This window comes from Oryx dammah, unplaced genomic scaffold (assembly GCF_014754425.2).
Source record: "Oryx dammah isolate SB20612 unplaced genomic scaffold, SCBI_Odam_1.1 HiC_scaffold_4, whole genome shotgun sequence".
Lineage (NCBI taxonomy): Eukaryota > Metazoa > Chordata > Mammalia > Artiodactyla > Bovidae > Oryx > Oryx dammah.
The window spans coordinates 456,440-477,844 of NW_024070188.1; the positions used below are offsets into that span (position 1 = coordinate 456,440).

Below are 21,405 nucleotides of genomic sequence, written 5' to 3' on the forward strand. Positions count from 1 at the left end.
AGCTTCTGAAGAGAGGTGTGTGTGTGTGCAAGCTTCTGAAGAGAGGGTGTGTGTGTGTGTGTGTGTCCAAGCTTCTGAAGAGAAGTGTGTGTGTGTGTGTGTCCAAGCTTCTGAAGAGAGGTGTGCGTATATGTGTGTGTCCAAGCTTCTGAAGAGAGGGGTATGTGTGTGTGTGTGTGTGTGTGTGTGTGTGTGTGTTCGCGCGCACGCGTACATGCTTCAATAATCAGTTCTTTAAAAATATAAAACTGTTACAGTGAAACTGATGGACATTATCCCAGGATATGGAGCAAAGAAGATACCTAAACTGAATGGCAGCCTCCACGGTATCCTGTGTTTTTTTGGCAAGTAAATATGGGTCATTTGGCATGGCCTGTGGCTGACAGGAATATCAACAAGGGCCACTTTGTAGGCCACAGAAGCCACTTTACGCCCAGGGTGAGGTGCAATGTTTGAAAGTGGTGACACTGGTGGGGCTGGGGGGGGGGGGGGGGGGGGAGGACGTGGAACTTTCCAGCCAAGAGCTCCAGCGCCAGTGGCTCTGAGTTTGGTGTTGGAAAGACAGGGCATCAGTTCCAGGCTGACACTGAGGCTTTGTTTTTGTTTTTCTTTTAAAAATATGTTTTTTTTCCTGATTAAACAATCAATTTTTATTTTCAAAAATTTTAAATAAAAATGCTCAAAGGAGGAAAAAAAATAATTACCTGTCCAGAAATAACCTCTGTTAACATTTTGGTGTGTGTGTGTTCAGATTTTTTTTCTATGCCTATTTTATTGAAACAAAAATGGAATTGCTATATTCAACAGAAATGAAAATATATGCCCCTCCAAACCACCATGCATGAATGTTCATAGCAACATTATTCCTAACTGCTAAAAAGTGGAAAGAATTCAGCTGATGACTGGATAACCAAAAAGTGATCTATCCATTTAATGGAATATTATTTGGGACTGAAAAGAATGAAATGTGGATGCATGCTGCAACGTGGATGAACTTTGAAAACATGCTAAAAAGAAGCCAGACACACAGACAGCACTTCGAGACAGAAACTAGATTAGTGGCTGGCACGGACTGGAGCTGGGGGAGATGGAGTTTCCTTTTGGGCTAATGAAATGTTTTGGAATTAAATGTGTGATGGGCACACAAGCTCTGTAATGTACTAACAACTATTGAACTGTACACTTTAAAAAAGATGAATTTTATGGTGTGTGAATTGTATCTCAGAAAGCTGTTATTAAACAAAAGTAAATGGAATCACACTATACCTCATATTATGAACATTTCCCTAATAGTCCAAAAGACTACTCTTCTGTAATATTTCTATTTTTAATTATCAAAGTAATGCACAGTTATTCTAAAAAAAAAATTAAAGAATGTGGAAGAGTGAACAGAAGAAAGGGAAGTATTTCTCCCTCGGCCCATCTTCAACACTTTCCGAGTACCTGCTTAAAAGTTACTTTTATCTAATACTCTTCTGTTTATAGGACCTTAGGTTCAGGGCAAGCCCATTGTTTTTATTTTTAATTTTTTCTCTCTAATTCTGCTTTCATTTTCCTCCCCTGGGTCACCACTCACTCTGTGATCCTTATATGTTCTACATTATGCAAGTATCTCTGGAAAATATCACATTTTGGTATGGGTTTTTAATGTTTGGAAGTGGTTATTGTGCTATTAAGTCTTCTTATGCAACACTTTCTGAGGTCTCTGCATGTTCTTGGGTGATATTATTCCTCAGCAAAAGTCACCACATTTTATTTCTTTGTTTCCCTAATGAGGCACACCTGGCTCACCTCCAGCTCTGTCACAAGGAACAGTGTGGTGTATACGTTCCCTTCAGGACTTGAGCAAGAATTACTCTGGTACAAATAACCTGATGTGGGGCAGTGTACTGGGGCAAAGGACATATTCTTATTTAATTTAAATGCAATCATTTTGCTTTCTGGAACGGATACACCAGTTTATATTCCCTTCTCCCTGTGGACAGTAATTTCTCCTCACATCCTTTGCCAACACTTGATGACATCAAACTTTCTAATTTTTATCAATTTGATGGTTTGAAAGGAATATCTTAATTTGCATTTCTTTTGTTTCTATAATTACAAGGGAATTCATTAATTAGAAGAATAATCTGTATTTATTTCTTTTTAGAGTTATGTATTTCATTTTGGGCTGCACTGGGTCTTCGTTGCTGCTCAAGGGCTTTCTCTAGTTGCAGCGATTGGGGCTCCTCTCGGTCGCAGTGCATGGGCTTCTCATGCGGTGCTTCTCTTGTGAAGCACGGACTCTAGGGCTCACAGGCTTCGGTAGTTGCAACACTCAGGCTTAGTAGCTGTGGCACACTGGGGCTTGGTTGAATTCTCTGCAGCATGTGGAATCTTTCCAGACCAGGGATGGAACCTGTGTCCCTTGCATTGGCAGGAGGATTCTTATCCACTCTACCACCAGTGAAGTCTTTTATTTATTTAAAAAAATATTTATTTGTTTGGCTGTGCTGGGTTAGCTGCCGCACTCAGGATTTTTAGTTGAACTCTTAGTTGCAGTATGTGGGATCGAGTTCCCTGACCAGGGATAGAACCCATGCCCCTGGCACTGGGGGCACAAAGTCTTAGCCACTGGACCACCTTGGCTGGACCACTGGACCAGTCTCTACAAGGGAATTTAATCAGCTCTTCATATACTTGTTTGACATCTTGTCTTCTATTAAGTGAATTGCCTATTCATTGCTCATTTTTCTGTTGGGTTTTCTCACTTTTTCTTGTTGATCTGTAGGAGCTCTTTGAATATTCTAGATATTAATCTTTTCTATGGACAAGATGTTGCAATCTCCTCTACTCCAGTATCTGTTAACTTTGATTGGTATGTTTTGCTGAAAGAAGTACTTAATGTACTGAAGACCATTTAATTTTACTCCCAGGGACTTCGCCAGTTGTCCAGTAGCTAAGGCTCTATGCTTCCAATTCAGGGGACCCAGGGTCAATCCTTCGTTGGGAAACTAGATCTCGCATGCTGCAACTAAAGATTCTGCATGCCACAATTAAAAAGATCCCATGGGCCTCAACTAAAACCCAGCACAGCCAAAAAAATAAATGCTAAAAAAAGATAATTTTTCCCCTGTTCCTAAATGATAAAGATATTTTCCAGTATTTTTTTCTTTTCACTGTCTAATTTTATATTACTATTAACAGATCCTTTCGCATGTATATATCAACACATCCATAATTCATTTCTTAACAAAAATATAATAAGATAATGTGTTTTGTTAGGTAGCTCTTTTTCATCTTCAAACAAATTGTATGGACATTTTCCTATGTCTCTGTTTCAGCATGCTTACTTTTTAATGGCTGCATAGTATTCTCTTATATGAAGGTACCATAACTTCTTTAACAATCTCCTTACTGATGAAAAACTGACAATACTCTAAAAAATGCTTGGTGCTTGTTCAAGTACTTTTTAGGCTAGATTACCATAGGCAGACTTTTTGGTTTAATGAATATGTTTAATTTTGACTTACTACCAACTTACTCTCCAAAAATGTTGTAATGATTTGTATTTCCATTGACTGTTCAAAGACGATTTGTTGTTGGAGTAGCTGTTATATAAATTAACTATTTTATTATAGGCTGGTGATGTTTTCAGCGGTGTTGCTTCCGCTGGTTCTTTCAGCTCCTTCAGTCTCTAAGGCGGCTTCACTGCAAGGGTACCAGTGGTGGTGTGGTCCAGGTCCCACCAGCCTCCGGTTTCACGTGTGAGCTGCGGCTTCCCTCTTCGTCTTGGTTTTGCCACAGAAGGAGCAGGTGTCCTTGGTGTTCAGGCTGATTTTCTTCACTATCTTCCTGCAGGAGGCACTAGGTCAACATTGTCCTGAACCGACAGTGGTCCTAACTTTCCTGGTACAGTTAGCCATATCACCTCAAACTAGGTCCAAGCCTGGGGGGAATCAGACATGATTTTTAAACGTTAAATTAATTTTTATTTTATACTGGAGTATGGTTGATTTACAATGTTGTGCTAGTTTCAGGTGTATAGAAAAGTGATTCAGTTGTACATATGCATATATCCATTCTTTCTCAGATTCTTTCCCCATATAGGTTATTGAAGAATAGTGAAAAGAGTTTCTTGTGCTATATTGTAGGTTCTTGTTATCTATTTTATAGTAGTGCACATTTGTTAATCTCAAATTCCTAATTTATTCCTCCCCCGCCACCTTTTGAAACCCTTTGGCAACCATAAGTTTATTTTCGAAGGCTGTGAGTCTGTTTCTGTTTTGTAAATAAGTTTATCTCTATCATTTTTTAAGTTCCAAATATAAGCAGTATCATATGATGTTTGTCTTTGTCTGACTTACTTCACTTTGTATGATAATTTCTAGGTCCATATATGTTGCTGCAAATGGTATTATTTCATTCTTTCTATGGCTGAGTAATATTCCATTGTTGACTTCCCTGGTGCTCAGTGGTAAAGAATCCACCTGCAGCGAAGGAAATATGGGTTTGATCTCTGGGTCGGGAAGATCCCCTGGAGAAGGAAATGGCAACCCTCTCCAGTATTCTTGCCTGAGACATCCCATGGACAGAGGAGTCCTATAGTCTGCGGGGTCACAAAAGAGTCAGTCATGACTTAGCGACTAAATGACAACAAAAACAATATTCCACTGTGTATATGTACCACATCTTTTTTCCCATTCTTCTGTTGATGGACATTTAGATTGCTTCCATGTCTTGGTTACTGTATACCATGCTGCAATGAATATTGGGGGGCATGCATCTTTTCAAATTATGGTTTTCTCCAGATATATGTCCAGGAATAGGATTGCTGCTTCATTTGGTAGCTCTATTTTCAGTTTTTTATGGAGCCTCCATATTGTTTTTCATAGTGGCTGTACCAATTTGCATTCCCACCAACAGTTTAAGGGAGTTCTGTTTTTTCCACACCCTCTCCAGCACTTACTGCTTGTAAATTTTTTGATGATGGCCATTCTGACTGGTGTGAGGTGACACCTCACTGTAGTTTTGATTTGCATTTCTCTCATAATTAGTGATGTTGAGCACTTTTTCATGTGCTTTTTAACCATCTATGTGTCCTCTTTGGAGAAATATCTATTTAGATCTTCAGCCCATTTTTGGACTGGCTTGTTTGTTTTTCTGATATTGAGCTGCATGCACTGTTTATACAAAAATATACATTTTGGAGATTAATCCCCTATTGGTTTCTTCATTTGCAAATATATTCTCCCATACTGAAGATTGTGTTTTCATTTTGTTCATGGTTTCCTTTGCTGTGCAAAAGCTTTTAAGTTTAATTAGGTCCCATTTGCTTATTTTTGTTTTTATTTTCATTATTCTAGGAGGTGAACTTGGGCAAACGGGGAGATGGTGAGGGACTGGGATGCCTGGTGAGCTGTAGACCACGGGGTCGCAAAGAGTCGGACACTACTGGGTGACTGAACAACAAAGGAGGTGGGTTCAGAAAGATATTGATGTGATTTATGTCAGAGACTCTTCTGCCTATGTTTTCCTCTAAAAGTATTATAGTCTTTGGTCTTACATTTAGGTCTTTAATCCATTTTGAGTTTATTTTTGTATACGGTGTTAGAGAATGTTCTAATTTCATTCTTTATATGTAACTGTCTAGTTTTCCCAGCACCACTTATTGAAGAGACTTCAATATTCTTCAATATTATTCTTGTCTCCTTTGTCATAGATTAATTGAGAATATGTGAATGGGCTTATTTTGGGGCTTCCTATTCTGTTCCATTGATCTATAAGTCTGTCTTTGTGCCAATACCATACTGCTTTAGCTTAATAGCATAGTCTGAAGTCAGGGAGCCTGATTTCTCAAGTTTCTGTTTTTCTTTCTCAGGATTGCTTTGAGCTCCTCAGACATGGACGACGGGCTCTAACCATCACCCATCTTTGCTGATAGCAGGAATGGTAGTTGCAGAGTCACGGTCGGTGTCCTTGGCTCCTCTGTTCCTTCCCCTTTTTAAATGTTTTCTATTTCAGGAATGGAAATAATGAATTATTATTTTTTTCCATAGAAGCAACTGAATCATATCAACATACTTAGGTTTGTAGAAAACATTAAAAAGATTCATAGTGCTATAGAATAAACATAGAATAGCTACACATTCCCTAATGTCATGCATTGAGCTGAGATAGTGATACAAAATTCCCAACTCAATGTAATAGTTTGAGTCAGTGGGCTTATTTGGTTGAAGTTGGCACGGGGAGCCAAGATTGCTGGTGGGGTTCCTGTAAGCTGCAAAGACCTCTCCATTAACAGAGCATGTATCTTGGATCCCAGCTTTAACTGAGTCTTGTTGCCTGCATATTTGGGGGTATATCTGTGGATACTAAGGGAGGTAATCATGTGACAGTGAAATACACATGCTGTCACCAGTCGTATGCTGATGTAGCTGATGATCAAAAAGAGACCTCTGTGAATGCCCTGCGACTAATGACAGAACAACTCAAAGCACAGCAGACACCTAAACTAGCTTTGTTGCAGGGGGGAAAAAAAGTGCATTATCACACATACTGGGCTTCACAGGTGGTGCTAGTGGTAAAGAATCTGCCTGTCAGTTCAGGAGACACAAGACACCAGTTTGATCCCAGGGTCCGGAAGATCCCCTTGAAGTGGGTATGGCAACCCATTCCAGTATTCTTGTCTGGAGAATCTCCATGGACAGAGAAGCCTGGCGGGCTACAGTCCTTAGGGTCGCAGTCAAACACGATGGAAGTGACTTAGCATGCACGCACGTCATACATATTGTATAGGTAATTTATACAATATACCAATTGGAATTTCCTCTGACAGCATCCCAATACTTTTCACGAACAGTTCTTGAGCATTAAAAGGCTGTATATCCTATCTCGATCACTTTCAATCTCAACCAAACTTCTGTGGGAAGCTCAAGTTTCAGGCTGCGGAGTGAAGGTGAAATTGTGAAATACTCAAAGTGAGGGGCTATCAATGGCTCTAATGCAACACGAGGCCAGTATGCACTTGATCGCCCAGAGACAGTGACCCTCGAAGGGCTAGCATATTTCAGTGGTTTCTGCTGAAGAGAGTGTGACAGGAAGAGACTTAACACAACATTTAGGACAGAAGGAGGATTCCCTGTCCCAAGCACAGCCTATCCCGGCAGGGAGACTGTGAGAGGAAAGCGGTCACTTGACTATTTTTCTAGCTCCTCACCGAGAAGCACAGGACTGGCAGGGCTGGATGTCAGCTTCCTCCTCCCCCTACGTCAAGATAAAGTGAAAGTAAGCTGGCACTCGGAAAACTACTAGTGTTTTTCCTCATCAAGGCACACGGAAAAGGGTGGCAGGGAAGGGGGTTACATTTCATTTGGTTTCAGTACTTCCTGTACTCAAAGCTTGCCATAGCAGAGCTCTAAGAAATTACTTTCTGTGTTACCCTCTTAAAGCACAAACTTTTATAACTGGCTTTTCTTATGGTTGCTCTAAAAGACAGAGGCATCTGAAAAGGTGTTGTGATCCACTTTACATTTCTATGAAAAAATTATTTATTTTTTAAATGGAAATTAGACGTTCACCTCATATCTAGTCATCTGAGGCAGTAACGTGCTTTTCCTGAGAGGAAGAGGAACCAGCTCGTTTCCTATAGGGTGCTTCCTGCCTTTAACTTTAAATACTTGACCACTGTTTTTCTGTTGGGGCAATTTTATTTAACAGTGATGAACTTCCCTCAGAGAAATCATTTACTTTGCAATAGGATCTAAATTCAAACATCTCTGATTTCTTGAAAATGAAACAAAGGCTGAAGCAGGAAGGACATTACAATGGTTAACACAAACTGCTGACTCCAGCGTTGCCTCTGTTTCCTTCGTAACTCAGCTTCCTGAGGTCAGCTGGCATGCTTGTTTGCCCTGGATTTGATTGTTAGGTGGATAGTGACAATCTCCATAGAAGATTTCCAAGGCTGGACCCCATGAAGGAAAAGGTTTGATAAATCAGGATGTGAACTTCATGGGAGAAGGGGTTTGTTTTTTTCACACTGTATTGCAGGTACAAGAACAAGCCCAGCACCTCATGAATGTGTGGAAAATACTTGCTGTATAACTGGGAGAATTATTTTGTCTATATCGGGTTGAGCTATTCTCAAATACTTTCAAAACCATTCACCAATGACTGCCACTTATAACTTACTTTGAGGTTAGCATATCCTTTCTGTATTGAGTGTTACATTTATTCAGTTTCTTTTTTGAGAAGAAAACAGTCTATTGAAAAAGTAATAATGAGTTAAAAAAAATCAATACATGTAACAATGGGTTATTTACCAAGTAATCATTAAGCAGCTAAGATGTTGCTGTTCAGTCTCCCCAGCTCTTTAGGACCCCTGTGGTCTGCAGCATACTGGGTAAAGGAATTGTTGGGTGGGCAGAGGGAAGTGGGGTGGGAGCGTTTCACCCTGTGGGAGCATCCTGGTCTGGGAGGTGGGATGTACTTGGACTAATAACCCAGCACAGGTGGGAAGTCAGGCACAAGAGGTTCAGACTAAAGGCAGTGAGGTTACTTGTCTATTCCAGGTGGAAACAAAAGCTGCAAAGATCTTATTTGGGAGATGGCCAAAGAGCTTTAAGAAAAAAAAATTCCAGAGTCTTAAAAAGACTGGAATGGAAAATACAGGTGGTTAATTATAAACAGGGTTGAGGGTGAGGTGGGAGATGAGGGAGGAGGAAGAATAACAAATGACTTCAAGCCTGAGCCTCATGACAGGGAGATGAAACCCTTAGCAGGAGTGAGGATCGTGATGGGAATGGTTATTTACTGGGGGAACGGGGTGAGGGAGTTAGGCTGGATTTAAACTTCTCAGGTGAAGTGAAGACAGCTCACTGGGGATGTCCATTAGGCAGTGGAAAGCCTGGTGGGGCTTACACAGTAGCTTGAGTAACAGGTGTCTTGTTTTTTAAGTGATATTTTTATGTGACTAGGTTATACTATCGCTCAGAGAAGGAAATGGCAACCCACTCGAGTGTTCTTGCCTGGAGAATCCCAGGGACGGGGGAGCCTGGTGGGCTGCCGTCTATAGGATCGCACAGAGTCGGACACGACTGAAGCGACTCAGCAGCAGCAGCAGCAGCAGGTTATACTATCGCATTTCAAAAGGTGAAAATGAATCTCCTTTCCACCTCCCCACCCCGTAGACCATTTTTTCTCTACAGAAGGAACTACTGTTTCCAGTCTCTTATCACTCTAGAAATATTTCATATATATGTGTGTATATATCTATCTGAAAGTGAAAAGTAAAACTGTTAGTCGCTCAGTTGTGTTTGACTCTTTGGGACCCCATGGACTGTAGCCTGCCAGGCTCCTCTGTCCATGGGATTCTCCAGGCAAGAATACTGTATTGGGTTGCCATTTCCTTCTCCAGGGGATCTTTCCAACCCAGGGATCGAACCCAGGTCTCTTGCATTGCAAGCAGATTCTTCACTATCTAAGCTACCCTATCTACCTATCATCTATCTGTTATTGTGCCAAGCAGCACTGCTTGCAGGATCTTAGTTCCCTAACCAAGGACTGAACCCCAGCCCTTGGCAGTGAAAGCACTGAGTTCTAACCACTGGACCATTTTTATGTCCCTGGGAGAGTTTGGTATTTTTAAAAGTATTTATTTGGTCAGGTCTTAGTTGGGGCACACGGGATCTTTGATCTTTGCTGGGACACGTGGGATCTAGTTCCCTGAGTAGGGATTGAACTCCGGCCCCCAGCATTGTGAGTGCAGAGTCTTTGTCACTAGACCACCAGAGAAGTCCCTGGTATTTTTGCTTTTTAAAGGCTAGAGAAGGCTTTTGTGTGTCTTTGAGACAGAAGGGAAAGAACAAGAAGAGAGGTAGAGACTGAGGAAGCAAATTAAAGAGGAATTACTGAAGCAAGGTCTAGTGGAGGTGGAGAAGATATAATCACTGATGCAAGCATATGTTTTAGTGGGAAGAGTGGACCCTTTTGAGAACAGGAAGGGCAGGCTGATGGCCGTAGGGGTTTGTGATGCTGCGTCACTCAGAGGACCAAGTATCCTGCCCAGGTGGTGGTAGAGATGCATGCAGAGGTCGACCAGTGGTTTGAGGAAGATGGCAGGAAGGATGTAAAATAGCCACTGTGGGTACTAGAAGATATCACAGAACTGTCAGGTCCCCCCAAAAAATCATTCCAGAAAGGTTTATTTTGATTTATAAAAGAAATATCACCATAGCAACTTAAAGCTATTTACAGATTTAAAAATTAATTTACAGAATGTATACACATCATATTACATTAAATAGCTTTAGTTAAAATATTACAGGTAGTGTTGAACATACACAATGAAACATAAATCAAGTTCTAAATCACATAAATGCCCTCAAAGCATGCTCAAAACCACTGGAAGATGGTCCAGGAAAAACTGGAAAAATAAGATTAAAGAAACCAACACCACCGGTTGCAGGTTATGTGGAAGTAGAAGTCACTTTAGCCTTGAACTGCAACCAGACACTTAGGTGTAAGACAGAAAAAAATGTTTTTCTTCTTTTTATATTTTAATTATTCTGGTGTAGCTCCTAGAACACAGGACTTGAAGATTTATACTCTGATCCATGTGAAGGTAGGATCATCAAGGATGATGTTATATGTGGCTAATTAGGCATCACACTTTCTTTTGCAGGTTACATGCCAGGCAATACTCCAGTGTGCTGGGAAGGGAAGGGAGAGGGTGCATGGAAACCATGACTGTGGATCGCGCTGTCCCTGTTGGCTCAGGGCTTCATCCACACATTAACAGCCCCAGGGGAAGAATACCATCCAAAGCCTTGGCACTGACCCTGGTCTTGGATGCTGCCTAAGTGCTGGGCACTGTCCCTGAAGCCAGAGAGGGGACATGTGGCAGCTGCCTGGGCATGCTTCCCTCAGTGCAGTTGCCAGGCTGAATGATACAGTGGCTGCCAGCTCCGTGGAGAGGCTAAAGTTTGAGACCTACATGTCAGGGATTGCTGATGACAAATAATTTTTTGAGGAAGGTGTACAAAAACAGATGTTTAACAAGACCTGAGAATTATTATCCACCTTAATTAAGCAAAGGTATAGAAGGGTCTATTTCAGCTCATCTCTTTAGGTATGGTCTTATAAATAAATAGAACTCCCCTATTGCGGGTTGCCTGACTTGCAGCCAGATATGTGACCCTGAATTGTAAGTTCCAGCAAACAGGTTAATAATAATCAAAAATAGCTAATTTTGCTTATATGGCAACTAGTGACATTTCATGATTACAAGCCTTACAAATCTAATACAATTTTTCTAGTACAATTTTTTCTTGTATATAGATTGCTTACACATTAAAATATCAAAGGCACTTTTAGGTTACATGATAAACAAAGATACATTAATAGAGATAGGATTATTTATTGGTTCCTTCAGTTTCTGTGTCCTTGGTGATCACTGACAGCCCAGTTTTGCACTTCACCTTTGCCAAATAGTGTGAAGAAAATGGCACCAAATACATTGATAGCAGCAGCGATGCAGAAAACAGTTTGCCATTCTCCAATAGTGTTCTGTGGAGAAAGAGAGGAAAAAGATGTGAATGCAAAAATATCTTGTATGTAGTTCGGTTTTTAAAAAAGGTGGTGCCTCAAGACTGTTGTTACATAGCAGTAGCATTATTCATAAAACCTGAACAACACAAATGCCCATCAACAGTGAACTTGTGGCATATGTATTCAATGAAATACTATACAGCAACGAGAATGAATGACCCACAACAACATAGATACAGCTCACAAAACGTTAAGTCAAAAGAAGCCAGACACAAAAGAGTACTGAGTGATTCTATTGATATAAAGCCAATCAGACAAAGCTAATCTATGGTGTTAAGAAGTCAGGATAGTGGTTCCTCTTGGTGAGGATGAAAGAGATAGGAAGGGCTACCTGGCCACTGTGCAAGAGAGATAACGTTCTGTTTCTTGATTGGGTGGGTGCGGGTTACATGGATGTTTTAACTTTGTGAAGATTTGTCCTACTATGTACTTAGGATTTGTGCATTTTAAAAATGCATGTTATACTTCAAGAAAAAGTTTACTAAAAATAAAACATTGGTATATCCTCGAATCGTGTGTTACTAGGAAAGTATTAGTATTACGCCAGCACATCACCTCCTAAGTACTCACATGGAATGTGTTAGGGGCAGATCAAGTAAGGATGAGTTAAGACGGACTTTGAAGTTCAAGTTTGAGACATGGCTTGAAAGATCCTGCAGGGCTCTTGAATGGCACACAACACACGATGTGGATGGGATTTGTCAGTGAGAGATCAAAAAGATACAGCATGTAATCCAGTACAAAAATATCCAGTAGTCTAATCATTACGAATTATGACATTTTCACGCAATAAAAATAATTTATGTAAAAAATATCCAGTAGTTATCTAAATCTCTGGGTCTTGTGACTATCTTTAATAACCTTTTTTTTTTGGATTTTCCCAGTTTCAGTGTAACTGGAGCGCTACATTTGCAGCACTTAGAAAAGAACAAAACAAGCAGCAGAACTGGCAATGAGGAAGAAAAAGGAAACCAGGAAGGTGGAAGCGGGCATGAAGGGATTTATTTAGGAAAAAAGGAAAAAGAAAGAAAGGAGCACTCTGTGGTTAATTATGCTTATCTGAGATGAATGTATTGTGGTGAACAAAATCTTAGAACTGCTTCTTAAATTTTAGGGACTATTTAGATATGGTTGCTAACAATGTGTTATCATCCTAGGGTAGAAGTCGGTCAGTAATTATAAACCAGAGAGACAGGTTTAAGACGGTTTCTTAGGATTCCAAGACAAAGCTGCTCTGTGTGATCTGCAGGATGAAATAACACTTCAGTGTTATCTGGAGGCAATGGGCGACTTAAAATCAATCAGTATTATCAGAAATTCACAAAGCTTCTAGTTTGCCTCTTAACAAAAAGAGTTCCACCAGTTTTTAGAGAATACTGTTTTGTCGTAACAAAAGCTCAGGCACGCTCTGACCTTTTATTTCATTCTTCTTCTTAATTTTTGGCCATGTCACACAGCTTGTGGGATCTCAGCTCACTGACTGAACCTGGGCCACGGCAGTGAGTGCCAAATCCTAACCACGGACTTCCAGGGAACTCCCTATTTCATTATTTATTTATGTTCTGACTCATTCCACAAAACTTTTGTGGTTGTGCAGTAAACTTTAATTGTAAGTAATTACAATTGTAAAGGCAAATGTGCTTTTCCTTTTTAAAAAAAAATAATGGCCTTTTGGCCTTCCCTGGTGGCACAGTGGGTGAGAATCCACCAGTCAATGCAGAGGACACAGGTTTGATCCCTGGTCCGGGAAGATTCCACATGCTGCGGAGCAACTAAACCTCTGGGTCACAACTACTGGATTGGGTCCGAGCTCTAGAGCCCTGGAACTGCAACTGCTGAGCCCAGGTGCTGCAACTACCGAAGCCTGCACCTAGAGCCCATGCTCTGCAACAAGAGAAGCCACTGCAATGAGAAGCCCATACAACACAGTAAAGAGTTGCTCCTGCCTGCCACAACTAGCAAAAACCCACGCACAGTAATGAAGACCCAGCACAACCAAAAATAAATAAAAGTATTAAAAAAATAGTAAATTACAAGAATGGCCTTCTAATAATATTAAATGCTAAAACAACATATCTGAAATCCAGTTCATTTCCACTTTACAAACATTCAAGACTTGAATTCAGGAGTCAGTATCTTCCAAGCAGAAGTGCCAGGACTGTTGAGAATGTATGGAATTACTCATGGTAGTGTGCTGACTTAGGTTCTTGTGTTGCCACAGTGCTCCAGGAAGATGAGGCTAAACATCTGTGACCTGACCATGCTGAGACATTCCAACATTCCTTTCCATTAAGTGAGAGAAAATCGTAACAAGGAGGCACTGATTCACTTGAGTAAGGAATTAGAAATGGTAGAGAGCGCCACCTGCCGTGAACACACATGTCTGAAGTCAGAGTATTTGGTAATAAGACAATTTGTAGGCATAGCCTGAAAATCCTAAGGACTGGATAGTGTTAATTTCATCACAGAGACAGAAAATTAAGTCTATTTATAGAGATTTAAATAAGCCTCTTGAAGAATCCAATTTCACTAGTCCTTTAGATTTTCTTAAACAGTAGGAAAACTAGAGTTTGAAAGGGCCTTTGAGGTTGCTGAATTTGGTTTCTTATACAACTCAAGAGTCTCTGCTTAGTGATCTGGCCTCATGCGGCCTTCTGGCTTCAGGGCAGACCCGCCCCGGGTCCACGGTGTTTCCAGGGCAGTGCCTGGGCACTGGGGGTGGGGGGGAGCGGCAGCCCCTCCCACACTCCGGCTCACCCCTCCAGTCTCCGTCCTCACAAACTGGCTGTTCCCTTCTCTGTGCCCACAGCACTCTACACACATCTTTTTGTGCCTTTGTCACACTGCACTTTTTAAAAAATTTATTACATACAACCTTCAAATAATGAGCTTCTCAAATGTAGAATTTGCTATTTTGCCTTCGAATCCTTTGTATCTGTCACACAAATAAGCACTCAAGAAGTGCCAGTTGACACAAAGAATTGAGTACTGGCTAGATTGCTCTTTCCCCTTTTGATTCCCCCTCTTCTCCTCCTGGTCACCTCTATCTCCCTCCTTACCTCTTCTATTCTCCATGTAACTCTGTGAACCTCTCTGGGTGTCCCTCACTGTGGAGAATCTTTTCACCATTAACCTAGATGTTTTGTCATCGGTGCTGTATGGATGGAGAAGTCTTGAGGCTACTGTAAGAATAAGACTGAAAACCAGAGGCAGGAGGCTTAAGTCCAAAACCTGAGAACACCAGAGAACTTCTGACTCCAGGGAATATTAATTGATAAGAGCTCATCCAAAAGCCTCCATACCTACACTGAAACGAAGCACCACCCAAGAGACAACAAATTCCAGAGCAAGACAAACCATGCAAATTCTCCAGCAAAGCAGGAACATAGCCCTGAGCTTCAATATACAGGCTGTCAAAAGTCACACCAAACCCAGAGACATCTCAAAACTCACTACTGGACACTTAATTGCACTCGAGAGAGAAGAAATCCAGCTCCACCCACCAGAACACCAACACAAGCTTCACTGACCAGGAAACCTTGACAAGCCACGCGTCCAACACAGGGAGGAACCTCCACAATAAAGAGGACCACAAACTGACAGAATACAGAAAAGGCAGAGAAATACTCAGCAGGTAAAGTTCAGTTCAGTCGCTCAGTCGCGTTCAACTCTTTGCGACCCCATGAATCGCAGCACGCCAGGCCTCCCTGTCCACCACCAACTCCCGGATTTCACTCAAACTCATGTCCATCGAGTCGGTGATGCCATCAGCCATCTCATTGTCTATCATCCCCTTCTCCTCCTGCCCCCAATCCCTCCAAGCATCAGAGTCTTTTCCAATGAGTCAACTCTTCGCATGAGGTGGCCAAAGTATTGAAGTTTCAGCTTCAGCATCAGTTTTTCCAATGAACACTGAGGACTGATCTCCTTCAGAATGGACTGGTTGGATCTCCTTGCAGTTCAAGTGACTCTCAAGAGTATTCTCCAACACCACAGTTCAAAAGCATCAATTCTTCGGCGCTCAGCCTTCTTCACAGTCCAACTCTCACATCCATACATGACCACTGGAAAAACCATAGCCTTGACTAGATGGACCTTTGTTGGCAAAGTAATGTCTCTGCTTTTTAATATACTATCTAGGTTGGTCATAACTTTTCTTCCAAGGGGTGAGCGTCTTTTAATTTCATGGCTGCAATCACCATCTGCAGTGATTTTGCAGCCCCCCAAAATAAAGTGTGACACTGTTTCCACTGTTTCCCCATCTATTTCCCATAAAGTGATGGGACCAGATGCCATGATCTTCGTTTTCTGACTGTTGAGCTTTAAGCCAACTTTTTCACTCTTCTCTTTCACTTTCATCAAGAGGCTTTTTAGTTCCTCTTCACTTTCTGCCATAAAGGTGGTATCATCAGCATATCTGAGGTGACTGATATTTCTCCCGGCAATCTTGATTCCAGCTTGTGCTTCTTCCAGTCCAGCGTTTCTCGTGATGTACTCTGCATATAAATTAAATAAGCAGGGTGACAATATACAGCCTTGATGTGCTCCTTTTCCTATTTGGAACCAGTCTGTTGTTCCATGTCCAGTTCTAACTGTTGCTTCCTGACATGCCTATAGGTTTCTCAAGAGGCAGGTCAGGTGGCAGCAGGTAAAGGAACATGATAAATGCCCACCAAACCAAACAAAAGAGGAGACAGGGAGCCTACCTGAAAAGAATTCAGAATAATGACAGTAAAAATGATCCAAAATCTTGAAAACAAAATGGAGTTACAGATAAATAGCCTGGAGACAAGGATTGAGAAGATACAAGAAATGTTTAACAAGACCTAGAATAAATAAAAGAGCCAATCAATAATGAATAATGCAATAAATGAGATCAAAAACACTCTGGAGGGAACCAACAGTAGAATAATGGAAGCAGAAGATAGGATAAGTGAGGTAGAAGATAGAGTGGTAGAAATAAATGAAGCATAGAGGAAAAAAGAAAAATGAATTAAAAGAAATGAGGACAACCTCAGAAACCTCTGGGACAATGTTAAATGCCCCAACATTCGAATCATAGGAGTCGCAGAAGAAGAAGACAAAAAGAAAGACCATGAGAAATACTTGAGGGATAATAGTTGAAAACTTCCCTAAAATGGGGAAGGAAATAGTCACCCAAGTCCAAGAAACGCAGAGAGTCCCAAACAGGATAAACCCAAGGTGAAACACCCCAAGACACATATTAATCAAATAATGAAGATCAAACACAAAGAACAAATATTAAAAGCGGCAAGGGAAAAAGAAATAACACACAAGGGGATTCCCATAAGGATAACAGCTGATCTTTCAATAGAAACTCTTTAGGCCAGAAGGGAATGGCAGGACATACTTAGAGTGATGAAAGAGAAAAACTTACAACTCAGATTACTGTACCCAGCAAGGATCTCATTCAAATATGAAGGAGAAATCAAAAGCTTTCAGTTCAGTTCAGTAGCTCAGTCATGTCCGACTCTTTGCAACCCCATGGATAGCAGCAGGCCAGGCCTCCCTGTCCATCACCAACTCCCGGAGTTCACTCAGACTCATGTGTATCGAGTCAGTGATGCCATCCAGCTATCTTTCTGTTGTCCCCTTCTCTTCCTGCCCTCAGTGCCTCCCAGCATCAGAGTCTTTCCCAATGAGTCAACTCTTCGCATAAGGTGGCCAAAGTACTGGAGTTTCAGCTTTAGCATCATTCCTTCCAAAGAAATCCCAGGGCTGATCTTCAGAATGAACTAGTTGGATCTCCTTGCAGTCCAAGGGACTCTCAAGAGTCTTCTCCAACACCACAGTTCAAAAGCATCAATTCTTCAGCGCTCAACTTTCTTCACAATCCAACTCTCACATCCATACATGATCACTGGAAAAACCATAGCATTGACTAGATGGACTTTTGTTGGCAAAGTAATGTCTCTGCTTTTTAATATACTATCTAGGTTGGTCATAACTTTTCTTCCAAGGAGTAACCGTCTTTTAATTTCATGGCTGCGGTCACCATCTGCAGTGATTTTGGAGCCCCCCAAAATAAAGTCTGACACTGTTTCAACTGTTTCTCCATCTATTTCCCATGAAGTGATGGGACCAGATGCTATGATCTTCGTTTTCTGACTGTTGAACTTTAAGCCAACTTTTTCACTCCCCACTTTCACTTTCATCAAGAGGCTTTTTAGTTCCTCTTCACTTTCTGCCATAAGGGTGGTGTCATCTGCATATCTGAAGTTATTGATATTTCTCCCAGCAATCTTGATTCCAGCTTGTGCTTCTTCCAGCCCAGCGTTTCTCATGATGTACTCTGCATATAAGTTAAATAAGCAGGGTGACAATATACAGCCTTGACATACTCCTTTTCCTATTTGGAACCAGTCTGTTGTTCCATGTCCAGTTCTAACTGGTGCTTCCTGACCTGCATATAGGTTTCTCAAGAGGCAGGTCAGGTGGTCTGGTATTCCCATCTCTTGAACAATTTTCCACACTTTATTGTGATCCACACAGTCAAAGGCTTTGGCATAGTCAATAAAGCAGAAATAGATGTTTTTCTGGAACTCTCTTGCTTTTTCCATGATCCAGTGGATGTTGGCAATTTGATCTCTGGTTCCTCTGCCTTTTCTAAAACCAGCTTGAGCATCTGAAAGTTCACGGTTCACGTATTGCTGAAGCCTGGCTTGGAGAATTTTGAGCATTACTTTACTAGTGTGTGAGATGAGTGGAATTGTGCGGTAGTTTGAGCATTCTTTGGCATTGGCTTTCTTTGGGATTGGAATGAAAACTGACCTTTTCCAGTCCTGCGGCCACTGCTGAGTTTTCCAAATTTCCTGGCATATTGAGTGCAGCACTTTCACAGCATCACCTTTCAGAATTTGAAATAGCTCAACTGGAATTCCATCACCTCCGCTAGCTTTGTTTGTAATGATGCTTTCTAAGGCCCATTTGACTTCACATTCCACGATGTCTGGCTCTAGGTGAGTGATCACACCATCGTGATTATCTTGGTCATGAAGATCTTTTTTGTACAGTTCTTCTGTGTATTCTTGCCACCTCTTCTTAATATCTTCTGCTTCTGTTAGGTCCATACCATTTCTGTCCTTTATCAAGCCCATCTTTACATGAAATGTTCCCTTGGTATCTCTAATTTTCTTGAAGACATCTCTAGTCTTTCCCATTCTGTTGTTTGCCTCTATTTCTTTGCATTGATTGCTGAGGAAGGCTTTCTTATCTCTTCTTGATATTCTTTGGAACTCTGCATTCAGATGTTTATATCTTTCCTTTTCTCCTTTGCTTTTTGCTTCTCTTCTTTTCACAGCTATTTGTAAGGCCTTCCCAGACACCCATTTTTGCTTTTTTGCATTTCTTTTCCATGGGGATGGTCTTGATCCCTGTCTCCTGTACAATGTCATGAACCTCCATCCATAATTCATCAGGCACTCTACATATCAGATCTAGTCCCTTAAATCTATTTCTCACTTCCACTGTATAATCATAAGGGATTTGATTTAGGTCATACCTGTATGGTCTAGTGGTTTTCCCTACTTTCTTCAATTTAAATCTGAATTTGGCAATAAGGCGTGCATGATCTGAGCCACAGTCAGCTACTGTTTTGTTTTTGTTGACTGTATAGAGCTTCTCCATCTTTGGCTGCAAAGAATATAATCAATCTGATTTCAGTGTTGACCATATGGTGATGTCCATGTGTAGAGTCTTCTCTTGTGTTGTTGGAAGAGGGTGTTTGCTACGACCAGTGCATTTTTTTGGCAAAACTCTATTAGTCTTTGCCCTGCTTCATTCTGCATTCCAAGGCCAAATTTGCGTGTTACTCCAGGTGTTTCTTGACTTCCTACTTTTGCATTCCAGTCCCGTATAATGAAAAGGATATCTTTTTTGGGTGTTAGTTCTAAAAGGTCTTGTAGGTCTTCATAGAACTGTTCAACTTCAGCTTCTTCAGCGTTACTGGTTGGGACATAGACTTGGATTACTGTGATATTGAATGGTTTGCCTTGGAAATGAACAGAGATCATTCTGTCATTTTTGAGATTGCATCCAAGTACTGCATTTCAGACTCTTTTGTTGACCATGATGGCTACTCCATTTCTTCTAAGGGATTCCTGCCCACAGTAGTATAATGGTCATCTGAGTTAAATTCACCCATTCCAGTCCATTTTAGTTCGCTGATTCCTAGAATGTCGACGTTCACTCTTGCCATCTCCTGTTTGACCACTTCCAATTTGCCTTGATTCATGGACCTGACATTCCTGGTTCTTATGCAATATTGCTCTTTACAGCATCGGATCTTGCTTCTATCACCAGTCACATCCACAACTGGGTATTGTTTTCGCTTTGGTTCCATCCCTTCATTCTTTCTGGAGTTATTTCTCCACTGATCTCCAGTAGCATATTGGGCACTTACTGACCTGGGGAGTTCCTCTTTCAGTATCCTATTATTTTGCCTTTTCATACTGTTCATGGGGTTCTCAAGGCGAGAATACTGAAGTGGTTTGCCATTTCCTTCTCCAGTGGACCACATTCTGTCAAAAGCTTTACAGACAAGCAAAAGCTGAGTGAATTCAGTACCACCAAACCATCTCTGCAACAAATGCTAAAGGATTTTCTCTAGACAGGAAACACAGAAAGGATGTATAAACTCGAACCCAAAACAACAAAGTAAATGGCAACGGGATCATGCTTATCAACAATTACCTTAAATGTAAATGGGTTGAATGCTCCAATGAAAAGACAAAGACTGGCTGAATGGATGCAAAAAGAAGACCCCTATACATGCTGTCTACAAAAGACCCACCTCAAAACAAGGGACACATACAGACTGAAAGTGAAGGGTTGGAAAAAGATATTTCACAAAAATAGAGACCAAAAGATAGCAGGAGTAGCAATACTCATATCAGATAAAATAGACTTTAAAACAAAGGCTGTGAAAAGGGACAAAGAAGGACACTACATGATGATCAAAGGATCCATCCAAGAAGAAGATATAACAATTATAAATATATATGCATCCAACATAGGGGCACCACAATATGTAAGGCAAATGCTAACAAGTATGGAAGGGGAAATTAACAAAAACACAATAATAGTGGGAGACTTAAATACCCTATTCACACCTATGGATAGATCAACTAAACAGAAAATTAACAAGGAAACACAAACTTTAAATGATACGATGGATCAGTTAGACCTAATTGATATCTGTAGGACATTTCACCACAAAACAATGAATTTCACCTTTTTCTCAAGAGCACATGGAACCTTCTCTAGGATAGATCACATCCTGGGCCATAAATATTGCCTTGGTATATTAAAAAAACCTGAAATTATTCTAAGCATCTTTTCTGACCACAATGCAGTAAGATTAGATCTCAATTACAGGAAAAAAAAAAACCTACTAAAAATTCCAACATATGGAGGATAAACAATATGCTTCTGAATAACCAACAAATCACAGAAGAAATAAAAAAAGAAATCAAAATATGCATAGAAATGAATGAAAATGAAAAAACAACAACCCAAAACCTATGGGACACTGTAAAAGCAGTGCTAAGGGGACGGTTCATAGCAATACAGGCTTACCTCAAGAAACAAAAAAAAGTCAAATAAATAACCTAACTCTACACCTAAAACAACTAGAAAAGGAAATAATGAAGAACTCCAGGGTTAGTAGAAGGAAAGAAATCTTAAAAATTAGGGCAGAAATAAATGCAAAAGAAACAAAAGAGACCATAGCAAAAATCAACAAAGCTAAAAGCTGGTTCTTGAGAAGATAAATAAAATAGACAAACTATTAGTCAA

The 21,405-nt window shown here is 40.7% G+C and overlaps 1 protein-coding gene and 1 long non-coding RNA gene across 4 annotated transcripts in view; one reads left to right on the forward strand and one right to left on the reverse strand.

The window, feature by feature from the left end:
- The window catches only part of LOC120862890, a 14,457-nt gene extending 795 nt beyond the window's left edge, over positions 1-13,662 (forward strand). The window contains exons 2-3 of the long non-coding RNA XR_005720872.1: positions 258-326; positions 12,474-13,662. This is a non-coding gene — a long non-coding RNA (uncharacterized LOC120862890). The remainder of the gene's footprint in view (positions 1-257; positions 327-12,473) is intronic.
- SLC17A5 (solute carrier family 17 member 5) overlaps positions 10,168-21,405 on the reverse strand; it is an 89,511-nt gene continuing 78,273 nt past the window's right edge. The window contains exon 11 of one of the 3 annotated variants that reach the window (XM_040239041.1): positions 10,168-11,547. In XM_040239041.1, the coding sequence (XP_040094975.1) occupies positions 11,410-11,547 (138 nt within the window). In that variant the 3' untranslated portion in view covers positions 10,168-11,409. The remainder of the gene's footprint in view (positions 11,548-21,405) is intronic. The other 2 variants (XM_040239042.1, XM_040239043.1) reach the window with 2 other exon arrangements.